The sequence below is a fragment of the Myotis daubentonii genome, chromosome 13 (genome assembly GCF_963259705.1).
Source record: "Myotis daubentonii chromosome 13, mMyoDau2.1, whole genome shotgun sequence".
In the NCBI taxonomy this organism is placed as follows: domain Eukaryota; kingdom Metazoa; phylum Chordata; class Mammalia; order Chiroptera; family Vespertilionidae; genus Myotis; species Myotis daubentonii.
The window spans coordinates 47,409,909-47,425,144 of record NC_081852.1 but is presented as its reverse complement, the minus strand read 5'-3'; the positions used below and the strand labels follow the sequence as shown (position 1 = coordinate 47,425,144).

The 15,236-nt window shown below is 48.6% G+C and overlaps 1 protein-coding gene across 4 annotated transcripts in view; it reads right to left on the bottom strand.

Moving 5' to 3' along the window:
• Window positions 1-6,012: 6,012 nt before the first annotated feature.
• The window catches only part of WBP1L (WW domain binding protein 1 like), a 60,260-nt gene continuing 51,036 nt past the window's right edge, over window positions 6,013-15,236 (bottom strand). For all 4 annotated transcript variants that reach the window (XM_059661310.1, XM_059661307.1, XM_059661308.1 and 1 more), the window contains 2 exons: window positions 10,888-11,049; window positions 6,013-9,602 (listed from right to left, as the gene is read on the bottom strand). In XM_059661310.1, the coding sequence (XP_059517293.1) occupies window positions 8,854-9,602; window positions 10,888-11,049 (911 nt within the window). In that variant the 3' untranslated portion in view covers window positions 6,013-8,853. The remainder of the gene's footprint in view (window positions 9,603-10,887; window positions 11,050-15,236) is intronic.

The following is a 15,236-nucleotide window of genomic DNA, read 5'->3' as shown; positions in this document are numbered from 1 at the left end:
GAGGCATCAATGTTTCTCTTTCTCTCCCTTCCTCTCTAAAATCAATATAAAAACATATTTAAAAAAAAAAAATGGAACACAGACTTTTTCAAACCTTGAAACCAGCATCTTTAAGCCTTGGCCACTGGCCAGTCTGCAAGTGAAAGATGTCCCTGGAAAAACTGACCCTGCTCTTGAGCCTAGAGAGGCCCCAATCCCAGCTCCCTGGCGCCAGCCAGACCAGGGTCAGATCATCAACACCCTGTCCTTCCTTTCAGACTGGGGAGGGGCTCTGGAAGGACCAGCAGGGCAAGGCTGAGACCATGTTTGACCAAGTTCTCAGAGGGAAGGAATCAAGGAATTCATTGAAAGGAGGGAGGAACAAGGTTTCCCATTACCTCTTCCTTCAAAAGCTTTGTAAACCCAGTGGTAGTAGACCATTCCCTACTGTCCCAACTCAATCCTGGCCTTCACTGCCAGTGACCTGGGGCCTTGCCTAAGGGCCCACAGGAGAGTTTGTTAGCCGCTGTGGCTGACCCCAGCCCCCATCACAAGCAGCTTGGAGAGATGTGGACACCACGGTGAGCTAATGGGGAAAGGGTTAAAGTGGATATTCCCTCCCTCCTGCCCCACTCTGGAGCCAGGCTAGATTGGTTGGAGGAGAGTTAAGTATTCCAAATTTGTTCAAAATTTGAAAAGCATTTTGCAGGCTAGTGATGAACAGGTAAACAACTAGCGGAGGTTCTGTCTCTCTTATAGAAGCAGTGGGTGAGTGTAACTGGGATGGAAACATCTACTCCAACTGTTGAATCAGACCACTGATGGCAGGGAAATGAGACTAACCTTCCAATTTGAAGATGACAACACTGAGGGCCAATGGGGTGGGGGTGGGGGGTGCTTGGGAGGGACTTGCCCTAAGCCACACAGCCATCAGGCAGCAGGGCTGGGACCAGAACCCAGGATTTCAATGATGCAGGACGAGAAGTGGCCGTGCTCTCCTACCTGTCCCATGTCCATGCAGAAGGGCTCAGGTGTCTAACTGGGGAGAGTACAAAGCTCAGTGTCCTTTCAGGAAATGATCTCATGAACTGATTCTTACCCAACTGCTCTTTCCCTGCCTGAAAGGCTCTTACCGCTTACTTAAATCCTCCCACCTGAATGTCAGTGAAGCCCTCCTCCAGGCCATGTCTCATGACTCCTACCCCTCAGCTCTGTTCCCTGGTACTAAATCCCGACTGCCTCTGAGCACCTTCCTGGGCCTAAAATGGGCGTGGTGTCCCCAGGAGACACTGTCTGCCCCTATATCTCTGGAGTTCAAGCCTGAGCCCTCGCATGTTCCTTACCCTGCACATGGCCCCTGACAGGTAGGTTAGTCACACAAGAGGACTGGATTAAACGCTCCGAGTTTAACTGGCTAACTGGTCTAGTGATAAACAGACTCCATCTCCTTGTGCGGAAGGAAGCCCAGACCTTTGGGTAAGCTGGAAGGTCTTTGCCAATAACTCAGTCACCTTTCCAGCCTCAGACTGCTCTTAACCAGTGAAGTGATGATAAACAAACACTAAGCAAAACCAGTGCTCTGGGGCTGGTGGTGAGGAACAACCCTGATGTGTCATGTGTGCTGGTTACATGATGTGGATACCCCACTGTGACCGATTTCAAGCCACCAATGTGATGTCACGGACCACGGAGTTGGGAAGAGATGCACAGGAGCACTGTTATTTATCATTATATTATATAGCAAATACCATTTACTGCAGCTCGTAACATTCCTGAAAATTTAGTAACCAGCTCTGTGAGCTAAGCATTGGCCCTCGGAGAAATGAGCTGCCCTGTCCTTTAGAAGAGCAGCTCCCAGTTTGAGGGGAGGACCTCTTCCCTGGTAACCTTGGTGTGCAGTGTGGGTGGATGAGAGTGCATGATTGTTCTGGTCGGTCTCTTGTGGCCACAAAACCTGAAGCAATGAGGAGTCTTCTCTCCAGTCATGCTTATGGGTGTAAACATCCAACTTTATAGGACAGGAAGCCAATCGCAGACTGGGGTGGAGAGAGGACCAGACGAGAACCTGGTCACCCAGGTTCTAGTTCCCAGACTCTCTGGTTTTCCTAGCCCTGGATCTTGGGCCCATTGCTAGCTTCTTGAACCCCACTTTCCTCAGCTGTCCAGTGGGGTAACTTACCACCTGTGCTGCCCATTATCTGAGGCTCTGGTGAAGATGAAAAGCAGAAAGGGCTGTGTGAGTAGGAGAGTTCCACACCAACCGGAGTTACAGAAGATAAGAAGTCAGGCTGTGGAGGCAAGTTCGGTGTCGTCATTTACAGACCAAATGACAATGGGCAACTTACTTGAATTGCTAAAACCTCAGTTTTCTCATCTGTAACCTGGGTGACTGAGGTGTATCACCCTCAGAGTGTCGGTACCTCAGTAAACACTGGCTTTGTCATTGCCTATATCCAGATCCACAAAATAAGTCCTTCCCTAAGGGTTTTATACAAACCTCCCAAAGGCCACCAGCTTGGTCAGGAGGAGGAACAAGTGTGTCCAGATGGTCCATCGAAGGAGAGGACCTCCGGGACCTTCCTCTGGCAGCGGGGGAGTGGGTGGAGAGCCCAGGGACAGACTTTTCATGGCTCCCGCACTGAGGGTGGTCTGTAACGTTTTCCAGGGCTGGTTTCTTGAGACTTCTTGGTGAGATGTGCAGTGGAAGGCTAAACTGTGGTGAGGAGCTGGCTTGTACAAACTGAGGAGTGACTTCAGATCAAACATCCTCTTCTCCCCCTCACAAGCCACCCAAAGCTCTTTCTCTCCTCAGAGGAAGACCAAAACACTCTTGCAAGAAAAAGCCACAAAGACCCAGAGCTCTAACTCCTGACAATTTTACAATGTTTCCAAGAGGTTACACCTCCCTGTGGAAGTGGACGGTGGTCTGCAGCAGGCACCACCGCTGTCTCAGGCAGGAGGCCACTGAGCACTGAGGGGCTCTGCTAGGCGAAGCCTGGCTGGGCGTGCGGGCCTCGAGGGCTTACGATAAGGCAAGGGGGAGGAGAGAAAGGGAGAAGGTAGCCTTTGGGGATCTGGAGTCTGGTTCACCTTTCACCATGCTACTCCCCTGTTCAGTACATCTTTGAAGAGACGAGTTCTTCACGTGACACCAACATACAACTGTCGCACTGACTAGTGAGCGGACTGCCTGAGCTTTGGAGTCAACCGATGTGGGTTCAGACCCTGACTACCACTTATTAGCTGTGTGATCTTGGGCAAGTGAATCAACAACTCTGAATCCCATTAATCAAGCAGGAATAATTACAGTCCATACCTCAAAGGGCTGTTTTGAGGCTGAAATTTAAAAACGTAGGTAAGATGCTTACACAAGACCCCGCATTGTGTCAAGTCAACAAACGAAACAATGGACAAGTTAAATTATTTTCATTACCAGCTTATCTCTCCAGCTTCATCTCCTGTCACTTCCCAAAATGCAATTATCTAGAAAGATTAAATTGCTCCTAGCTTTTTAAAAAAAATACACTTAGACCTACTATGGTTTTATTGATTTCAGAGAGAAAGGGAGAGGGAGAGGGAGAGACAGAAACATCAATGATGAGAGAATCATTGATCAGCTGCCTCTTGCACGCACCCTACTGGGGATTGAGCCTGCAACCCAGGCATGTGCCCTTGACTGGAATCGAACCTGGGACCCTTCAGTCTGCAGGCTGACGCTCTATCCACTGAGCCAAACCAGCTAGGGCTGCTCCCAGCTTTAGACATGACACCCACACTCTCCTGTTTTAGACCTACTATGGGTCTTTTTTGGTACTTTTCAGCACCTGGCACATAGTGGGCACTCAATAATCTACAGACTGAACATTTGCCTGGAATTCCCTTTACACCTTTCTTCACCTGGCAAGCTCAGTTCAGGTCTGCTCCAGGAAGGCTGTCCTGAGGCCTCAGGTGGGCACATGCTCTTCCAGTGTCCTGTGCACCACATGCTTCATGGTACTTTCCATGTGCTGCTAAAACTGTTTACGTGCCTTTCTTCCTCTCTAGACTATTAGGTCTTCTAAAGATACAGGTCTAGAGCAGGGGTGGGCAAACTTTTTGACTCGAGGGCCACAATGGGTTCTTAAACTGGACCAGAGAGCCGGAACAAAAGCATGGATGGAGTGTTTGTGTGAACTAATATAAATTCAAAGTAAACATCATTACATAAAAGGGTACGGTCTTTTTTTTTTTTTTTTTTTTTTAGTTTTATTCATTTCACCGGCCCGTGGGCCGTAGTTTGCCCACGGCTGGTCTAGAGCATATCTGCATTCCCAGTGTCTAGCACATGGTAGGTGCTCGATAAATGCTCAACTCTTATATTAAGGCCACTCACCCAGCGAGTGGAAACCTGTATCCCAAACACCTCCCAGGACCCACTGCCCTTTGCAGTAGGCTCAGCCAGAAGCAGGTTTCCAGCAGGTTAGGTCAACAGTCAGCCAAACCCACTTCCCGCTCCTTCTCCTGAGTGAAGCCATTTTTGCCCTCCCCCTAAAACAGAGGCAACTGGAGAATGGGGAATTTCCTGAAATTCGAGTTCATCAAAGCTACTCTGGTTTGTGCTCTAGGGCATTGGTACTGTCTCCACTTGAACTTGGTCACCTGGGGGAGGAACTCAGTGACCCAGGCGTCTGGTGTGCAGTGATGGAGGCAGGCTGAAGACCTGGGCAACAAGGGTATGCACGCCTCTGGCACACAACCTCTGAGTTGTACGTTTGTTTTTCTGCCACTCAGACATTCGATTAAAGACAGGAATGATGTACTCCCCACGTCTTCCCTGTGGTTTTAGAGCACGGCTGTCTCCAGATGCTATCGTGGCTCCCCTGGGATTACGTGGAGGAGACCAACAATTTAGAAAGAAGTAGGCAGCCACCATCCCACTTGAGTCACTGAAGGGCCAGGGCAGTGTTTTCTAGCTGAGGGTCAAAGATGGCGGCAGGGACATGTCTGGCTGACACTGGGCTCTTAGAAACAATAGTGCTGACTGCAGGGTAAACTCCAAGGCTAGGGAACAGAATGCTCTCTGCTCTCTGTCAGCACCCCCACTAGTGACTGCTCCACTTGGGGAGTCAGGAGCCCCTTCAGGGAGGATTCCACATCACCTTGCTCTGCCCACCTGTAGGCTGCCCAAAAAGTCTTGCTGGGTTGGGCTATTCCTTCCTTTTGAGCAAGGACTTAACATCTGACGAAGTTTAATAGGGCAGTCTTTAGAAAGTAGTAACCATGAGTCTTAGGAATAATCACTGTCCCAAGGTGACATGTTGACACACCAGTGGTTCCCCAAAAGCTTAAAAATCAGTTCTGAGTTCCCTGCCTGGTATTCGAGACCTCAAACTACCTCCCACGACTGCTCGGGGGTCTCTGAATCTGTACCACTCCTTCATCTCAACCCACCTCATATTGTTAACAACTGTCACATGGGTGTGCTTTTGTCTTCCCAAGTATAATTTAATTGCCAGAGGGCATGGGCCCGACTTATGTACAGCTTTTGCATTTTCCTTAGCATCTGGCACAGTGCTGGGCACCAAGTAGAAGAATCACTAAGACATATTTTGCATATTAAATTCCAAGGCTAAGCACCCATCCACATTTCTATCATAGCATTAAGAGGTTTCAGAGTACTTGTTTCCTTTTGAGGGTCATGTTTTAGCTTCGAGGTATCTAACAAAACAGGCTTCTGCTTTTTGGGGGTCTGATTTTAACCTGTTTGTGGAACTTTGCGAAGTATTCAAACATCAGACATATACCCTTGGCGGAAGAAGGGTTTCGGGGAAACTCCTCAGCATAAAGCGTGGCCTCAGCAGCAGCATTGCCCGGCTTGCTCTTGGCCCTGCAGTTTCTGCCTGGCCTAGGAGCCTGTCCTCAACTGTCGGGAGACTCTCTCAGCCTCTGTGTGGAGAAGGGAAAAGCGCTTGTGGTTAGGAATCTCGAGGCACGACTCCCTGAAGTCTGAAGTAGAGGAAAAAGGAACAAAGTGTTTCAAGGAAAAAAGCGCGCTGGGATTTTTGGGACTGATTTTATTTGGGCTTCTCACAGTGGTTAGAGCCACTCCGTCTTCAGAACAATCACAGCACAGGAAATGCGTCACCGAGACTGCCCAGAAAGGTCTGACCAGCTGAATCTTATTGCTTAAAATACACAAATTCACATAACTGACAAATGGTGATGTGCTGCACATAGGAATGTGTTAGCATTTGCAAATCTTCTGACTGTAGCACCAAACCCTCGACCAACCCCTTCCTTCTCATTCACCTGGAAAACCAGACCACCAAATCTCCCTGGCCCCTAACTAGTCCTTCAACTCCCCGTTTCCACCTCCCTTTGCATGCAGGCCAGCCTCCTGGAGCAGGGACAGGCTGTGACGGCTGGAATCAAGCCCCGCTCCCGGGTTCCGTTACCCCGACTCCTGCCTTTAGGGTGGGACGCCGCAGTGAACCTTAACACTCAGACCAGTTCCCCACTCTAATGGGGAAGGAAACATGAGCGGGCCAGAATTTATCCATTTGATCAGTGAACTGAAGGCAGACTCATTTTGGTAAAACTTGATGTCCTTGGAGACACTTCAGTGAGTTGTTCGGGATTTTTTTTTTTTTTTAATGGTGGAAGGAAAGGCATCTGAGGGCTGCTGACGCACTCCCGCCCACTCTCGCTACGCACAGGCTTGCTGGCATGAGCTGGACCTCAGCAGAGGGAGGTAAGCCCTGTGGTGTCTGCCAAACCTCCTGGCAATTCTGGGCAGGGCTGACGTCTGGGCCACAGCTAGTCCAAGCTTGTCCCTGAAGATCCAATTAAGCCTTCGGTCTGGAGTTCCACCTTCACCTTCGGTGCCGAGTGGTTGTGAACACCGCCCAGGGGGCTGATACCGACGGCCAGGAGCAGCCGAGGGAGGCAGACAGGTTCAGAGCATGTTTCCATTTACAGGGAACAGAACACAGGCCTCCGCATGTCCACGGAGCAATGTGCAAATTGCAGTGATGGGTAGAGGAAAACCTCTACTTTGAGGACAGTATCTCTGGCAAACACGGGACTGCCATCGACAATGCTGCTGAATACACCCAAGTACACAGTCAGACAATTGTTCAGTAAACAGTAAATGCGTAAAATAAATTACCTTGAGAGGGCCATATCTGCTCCAAACATGTGGTAAATGGGAACAGAATGGCTGCCAGTCAAAGTATATTCACAGGAAAACAGGGCTGGGGGCTCACACACAACGAACACACACACACACACACACACACACAGGTTATCCAAAAAGTCATTGTATCCGGACTTCACTTTGTTCAACACAGATTTTGGTTTCGTGGACTTCAAACGCAGACACGCATTCACCTCACAGCCTTGGATTTGTCTATTTTTGTATATGTCTATACTTTTTCCCTTTCTTATCATAAGGTCAATGCCTAGTCTAAATGTCATCATTCAAAAGGGGGGAAGAACCAGACTCTTCAAATGAACAGGGCAGGGCAGGGAATGTTAGTTTCGGCTGCATGCTTTCTCCATTCAGATTATTCCCATCAAAGCTCCACTGGTTATCTGAGGCCGAACTGCAGTAACAAGGATCTTGTGGTCCTTCTGGATGGCTCCTCCGGCTCCTCCACCCCCTCCCGGGGCCACTCAGACTCTTTACATCGGCTACGATTAGTTACCCGACTCACAAGGGGAGGGGGGAATGAAAACCACAGACAACCAAGGCAATTTCCCCCCAAGTGGTTAGTTAAAACAACAACAAACTTATTCAGAATCAAGAGAAAATACTGTGTGAGAACCGGCCTCTGGGGCTGCCCTTGCTCAGCACCACAGCCTCATTTGTTCAGAGAACAGTGAGACAGACAGGCCCACAGCCTGTGTGCTTGGGTTGGGGGAGGGCCCTGGTCACCTGTGGGCACAGACCAAAGGGCAGAGAGGCAGAAAGCTGCACCTCTATCCACCGCTGTAGCTCAGGGCTTCCTGTGCACCCATAGAAGGTCCAGAGATAGCCTTCACCAAGCCGCTACACAAAGCATCTCCTCTGGCTCTTTGAAGGCCGAATTGAGAAAGAGCCACAAACTTCCCTTTTCCAGAACAGAATTCTTGTCTGCCCACTGGTAAAGCTCTTGTTTTCAGCTCGCTTTTGTTCTTTTTCTATTTTAAAAAATGAAAAACAAAGAGAAGGCAGTATAATCTTCTCCACCTGCACCAGTCTGCGGCCAGCCAGAACGTGCTGGGCAGGGGCCCTCAAGGATGCAGTGATGCATTGATCTCGTTACCTGGAATTTGGGAATGCAACAAACCTTTACCTATCTACCACACAGCTGCCCACCAGCCCTCATCCTCCCACAGGATTGGCCCAAGTCCGGCTCTGCAGACACTGGCATCAAGGGATGACAACCCCTGGGTCTCCTCCACCCAGGGCTGAGACCTGCTGCCTCTCCCAACTGACACAGCAAGGTTCTCTTACACTAATACCAGAGCAAAAATCCATTCCATCACTAAGTCACCTCAGGGCACAGTCTCAGCTTCCTTCCTTGGGGACTTCTTAAACACACAGTACCTCCAACCAGGCAGGTAGTGAAATACGACTTGAAAAGGAAAAAAGGGAGATGGGTGGGGAATGAGGAATGAGTCACAGAACCAACTTCTCAGCCCTCCACAATACTGTGCTTCTATGGGGGGCGGGGCATCCACACCCCAAACTGTCCCTGGAGATGTAGGAAAATGCAGAAACAAAGGAGGAAAAAAGAAAAAAAAAGACCAAGTGGCTGTACCACTTTCTTGGAAAGTCACCTAATGCTTCTCTCGTGGTTCTCCCCTGCCCTGGTTGCTTGGCCAAGTTCTCAGATACAGGCAGGGCCTGCTCTAGCTGGGGGAGCTGCTGCTCTGGGAGTTTGGGGAGTCCTGCTCATTGATGGTGTTCAGCAGCAGGCACGTCGGTGGCCGGGGCAGGTGGAGATGCCCAAGATCTCGGGCCTGCTCCTCGGAGGGCTGGCATAGCCCTTCCTCCTCGTCACCAGGGGGCCGCACGTGGCAGCTGTCGCAGAATTCCAGGGGTCCATCCAGAGCGTCGTCAATAAGTGTGCTGAACTCTTTGAGGTTGTCGTCGTGGTGGCCCCGGTTGCACACACACACCTCAATGCCCGAGTCACCCGTGAAGCGGCGATGTCTGCCAGGCGTCTTGTCCTTGCTGTCGGGGAGGGCGCTGCCCTGCTCGCAGCTGTAATCTTTCAGCAGCTCCTCCTTACATTCGGAATCTTTGTCCAGGAAGGCCCCAGGGGCCAGCTCCCCCAAGTCAGCCACGGAGCCGCTGGGCTCCATTCCAGGGGCTTTGGTGGCTGCTGGGTTGTCTGGCATGTCGATGTTGGAGGGCTCAGGGTCAGCGATGATGCTCGGGGGTCTTGTGCTGCTTCGGCTGGGCCCCGACAAGGGGCTGCTCTGGGCCCCCTGGGAGCCCCTGGCGGGATCAGCACCTGGGGGGCTGCCGCCTGCAGGGCCACACTGTGCAGACAGCTGCTGCTGCTGTAGTTGGAAGGCACTGTATGGTGGGGGAGGAGTTGGAGGTCGGTTCACCACTTCCTCATAAGGAGGTAGTAAATAGTTTGGCAAAAACCCTAAAATGGGGAGGTAGGGAGGAGAAATTATTGCACTGGCAATTGTTCTAGGACAGAGACATTACACATATGTCTCCTCCCACCCCAGCATACCCACTGAGTGACAGCTACAGCTCTTGGTTGTGGGCAGGGCAGGGAGGGCTGTGGGAGTCACCTAATCCAGTGTCTTGAAACCCGAGAGCCCCTAAAGCTGCTTCATAGGCAAAGATTTCTGCCTGTATGGCCTGGAGTGAAGGCAGAGGGTTAGGAAAATGTGGTGGGTGGCCAAGAGATCATTTCTGTCTGGAATGGACCTGCTTCACATGCAAGCACGTCTCCTGTTTCACGGTCAGACTGTCCTCCATTTATGCCCCATAGGCCTTGGGGTCAGGAACCCTAACTTAGGACTCTGACCACTTTTTCTTCCCCCAACCTTCTAGATGTATACCATGAAGAGGGCCTTATTCTGGGAGGTTGTAAATCTGTGTTGTCTCTCACTCCAGTGTGGCTGGAGGTGGTCTGGAAAGATAAACCAAACCTCATCCTGACTCAGATCAAGAGTGGGTGGCTTACCAGTGAAGGGTGAGGGCCTGTCATCCAAGACTTATTAAGAACATGCCAGGTGAGTTATCTTTTCACTGTGCTGAATGCTTCGAGGCAATGATGATCTGATTGTTATTGTTAGCATTTATGGAGCACTTACTATATGCCAGGTACTGTATTAAGCACTTAACCCTTCTACATGTGAAATTCCACAGTTGTGATCACGTTTTTCTATAGAACACACTGCAAAATGGCTTTGGACAAGCTGCATAGCCAGGCCTTCACCAACTGAGAGGTCATATGTATGGAAGCCCAGAGAAGTCAGGTGAATGCCCTTCAGTGAGTCACCGAGTTTCTTGATTCTCAGAAAGTCCAAATGTCACCTCCACACACACCTGCCCCTTTCATGGCAGCCTCTGCTCAGCATGATAGTAAACTAAATGGGAGGATTTCAGACAACTGATCTCTAAATCTCAATTCACTCACATCATACATCCTCCAACTACCTGTCTAAAAAAATCTGCCAAAGCAGCAGACACCTGGTGAGAACCCAGACAGCGTAGATGTGGAATGGCCCAGTGCACCCCCAGCACTGGCTCCTCGGTATAAATGTGACTGCCCCCTGTGCCTGTACTTTCAAAGCCTGCTCTGTGCTTGGCAAGGAGGCAAACCCCAAGGCCCATAGGAGCCCTGGCCACCAATACACACAGTCTGGGTGTCCTGGGCTCCTGAGGGTGGAATTGGGGGGCTTTGGGGTACGTACTGAAATAAAATGGCAGCGCTGAGTAATTGTGGGCTTCCCGGTAGGCAATCAGGTTGATTTCATGTTGCCGCTGCTGGGCCTGAAGGCGGTGCTTGGCTCGGCGGTGGTGGCAGACACAGCAGCAGCTCAGGATGATGATGATGGTCCACACCAGCCAGAACCCTGGGGGTGGGGAAGCAAGACAGAGAGGCAGGGACATAGTGAACACCAGCCAGAGGGCAGTCTCAGAACAGGGAGGCTCCCAGCAATGCCCACCTGGTCAACGCTGGAACTGTCAGGCCTCACTCAGTGAATTCACATTTAGAACCTGCATTCCATTTTCATAAATGTTTGTGCCGAAGTGAGAAGGCAGATTGTAAGAACGACAGTAAAGGAGGCCACTCAGTCGGGGGCGCCTCCAGGGGCCTTAGGGGAAGGGCAGAGTGCCAAGGCAACTCTCCAGCCCCAATGGTCCTCCCATATTTTAGGTTTGATGGCTATCATATATGCTCCCCTTTTAGGACAGTGTACTCTTCCTCTGTTAAAAGATCTCTGAGAGGAGAACCAAGATGGCGGCATAGGTTAACGCCGGAGTTTGCTGCTTTGAACAACTACTTCAAAAGTGAAACCAAAAAACGGAAGGGACATCACCCAGAACCACAGGAACGCTGGCTGAGTGGAAGTCCTACAACTAGGAGGAAAGAGAAACGCATACGGACACTCAGAGGAGGCGCAGTGCTGAAGTCAAATTCTGAGGTGCGGAGTGCGCGGAGCGGGCTGGCGGCGGAGGGCGCGGTTGTTGTTTTCAATCGGGAGGGAGTCGCAGACTCTGAGCACCAGATCCGGGCGAGTCTTTAGGGACCCAGACTCAAACGGGAGAAGCGGGACTGTCTGGCTTCGGTCAGAGCGAGGGCAGCTTTCTCTCCCAGCTTTGCAGCGGGTGCTGGGACTCAGAGAGGCAGAGCCCCTTGGGACAGGACTGAGAGCCGCCATAACTGCTCTCTCCGGCCCACCCTGTTGATCCTGTGCGACCCGCCCCGCCCAAGCCCAGCGCAGAACCATTTGCCGGATAGCCTCAGGCAAAGGCTAGATTAGCACCTCCCTAGAGGACAGAAGTTCTCTCACTGCTGACACAGCTGATTCTCATAGCCACTTGGCCTGGAGGTCAAACCCTCCCTGGAATTAGCTACAACAATCAAGATTTATCTATAAGACTGCGAACAAAGACCACTAGGGGGTGCACCAAGGAAGCATAACAAAATGCGGAGACAAAGAAACAGGACAAAATTGTCAATGGAAGAAATAGAGTTCAGAACCACACTTTTAAGGTCTCTCAAGAACTGTTTAGAAGCTGCCGATAAACTTAATGAGATCTACACGAAAACTAATAAGACCCTCGATCTTATATTGGGGAACCAACTAGAAATTAAGCATACACGGACTGAAATAACGAATATTATACAGACGCCCGACAGCAGACCAGAGGAGCGCAAGAATCAAGTCAATGATTTGAAATGCGAGGAAGCAAAAAACATCCAACCGGAAAAGCAAAATGAAAAAAGAATCCAAAAATGCGAGGATAGTGTAAGGAGCCTCTGGGACAGCTTCAAGCGTACCAACATCAGAATTATAGGGGTGCCAGAAGATGAGAGAGAGCAAGATATTGAAAACCTATTTGAAGAAATAATGACAGAAAACTTCCCCCACCTGGTGAAAGAAATGGACTTACAGGTCCAAGAAGCGCGGAGAACCCCAAACAAAAGGAATCCAAAGAGGACCACACCAAGACACATCATAATTAAAATGCCAAGAGCAAAAGATAAAGAGAGAATCTTAAAAACAGCAAGAGAAAGAAACTCAGTTACCTACAAGGGAATACCCATACGATTGTCAGCTGATTTCTCAACAGAAACTTTGCAGGCCAGAAGGGAGTGGCAAGAAATATTCAAAGTGATGAATACCAAGAACCTACAACCAAGATTACTTTATCCAGCAAAGCTATCATTCAGAATTGAAGGTCAGATAAAGAGCTTCACAGATAAGGAAAAGCTAAAGGAGTTCATCACCACCAAACCAGGATTATATGAAATGCTGAAAGGTATCCTTTAAGAAGAGGAAGAGGAAGAAAAAGGTAAAGATACAAATTATGAACAACAAATATGCATCTATCAACAAGTGAATCTAAGAATCAAGTGAATAAATAATCTGATGAACAGAATGAACTGTTGATTATAATAGAATCAGGGACATAGAAAGGGAATGGACTGACTATTCTTGGGGGGGGAAAGGGGTGCGGGAGATGTGGGAAGAGACTGGACAAAAATCGTGCACCTATGGATGAGGACAGTGGGTGGGGAGTGAGGGCGGAGGGTGGGGCAGGAACTGGGAGGAGGGGAATTATGGGGGGGGGAAAAAAGGAACAAATGTAATAATCTGAACAATAAAGATTTAATTAAAAAAAATAAAATAAAAGATCTCTGAGAGCCCAGCCAGTGTGGCTCAGTGGTTGAGCATCAACCCATGAACCAGGGGGTCACGGTTCGATTCCTGGTCAGGGCACATGCCTGGGTTTCAGGCTCGATCCCCAGGGTGGGGTGTATGGAAAGCAGCTGATGGATGACTCTCTCTCATCATTGATGTTTCTGTCACTCTCTCTCCCGGCCTCTCTCTGAAATCAATAAAAATGTATTTTTAAAAAAGAGATCTCTGAGAAAATGCTCTAGCTTCTTAGTGTCCATCTTCTCCCACGAGGACAGCTCCAGGCTTACTTTTGCTGCTGACATCAGGCTACTCACCAAAAGCAAAGAGCCTCTCAAAATCGCCACAACTCAGCTGATTAGTAACTACAAAGGGGCCTCGGAGGGGCTGCCTGATAAAGCAATTCTTAGGGTTTTCCTGATATCATCGAAAGGATCTGGGGCTTTTCTCTACCATGTACCCTCCACAATGTAAGAATCCCTAAAGTTAGAAGTGGAAAATTCTAATTGCCTCAGGGCCATCTCTTCCCCAGGGAGTGCAAATGACTTCCTCAGCCCCTGATATAATCCGGTACAATTCCATCTCCTAGTCACACAAACACTCCACTCCCACCTCCTTTTGGCCTGCAGTTGCATTAGCAGCCTCCCCTCCTTCCTCCCTGTTCCAGAGACGGGTAGAGGGACAGGGGAGAAGGCCCACAGCCCTCTTTTCTCCGGGTGCATTATTTCTTCTCATTTCCCACTGGTTCTTAGTTACTCCTCTCCAATTTTCAAATGTATACAAAAAAGCTTTCTAAATACTTTCTTTAATTAATGAGCAATTTTGTTTTAAAATATATATACACATGAAGGAACTGGAATGAAAAACACAAAAAAGTGACCTATCTTTAAGCAGTGAGTTATGACAAATTTTAATTTTCTTTCCCCAATTATTTTCTTCCTTCAAATTATAAAAATCAAAACTAAGTAAATTAAAACTTAATATATCTGTGATTAATTTTATTTTAGCAGGTTTTTATTTTAAAAATTAATATATTTCTGGGTAGATTTTCAAATTACTCTGGGAATATATTCATATAATGAAATGACAGGCATCATTAAAAATTATTCATAGAGCCCTCGCTGGTTTGGCTCAGTGGATAGAGCGCTGACCCGCGGACTGAAGGGTCCTGGATTCGATTCCAGTCAAGGGCATGTACCTTGGTTTCGGGCTTGATCCCCAACGGGGGGCGTGCAGGAGCCAACTGATTGATGTTTCTCTCTCATCGATGTTTCTAACTTTCTCCCTTCCTCTCTGTAAAAATCAATAAAATATATATTTAAAAAATTATTCATAGCCCTAACCGGTTTGGCTCAGTGAATAGAGCGTTGGCCTGCGGACTGAAGGGTCCCAGGTTTGATTCTGGTCAAGGGCATGTACCTTGGTTGCAGGTATATCCCCAGTGGGGGATGTGCAGGAGGTAGCTGATCAATGTTTCTCTCATCGATGTTTCTAACTCTCTATCCCTCTCCCTTCCTCTCTGTAAAAAAAAAAAAATCAAAATATATTTAAAAAATAAAATAAAAAATTATTCATATATACTATTTTTAAATGATATTTCTAATATTAAATAAAAAAGCAGATTATAAAACAGTATAAAATATGATCCCAATTTCTGCTTTAAAAAAAAGTGTATCTAAACATCTAGGAATGATCAGGAAGTTAATCCCAAGGTTATTCCTGGATAACAGGTCATATTTCTGGTACCAGCTCCTTCATTTTTTGCTTATCTACATTCCCTAATTTTTCTAAGGTGAATGTACTTCTTTGAAATTAAAAAATGTATCTGGCCCTAGTCGGTTTGGCTCAGTGGATAAAGCATCGACCTGCGAAGTGAAGGGTCCCGGGTTCAA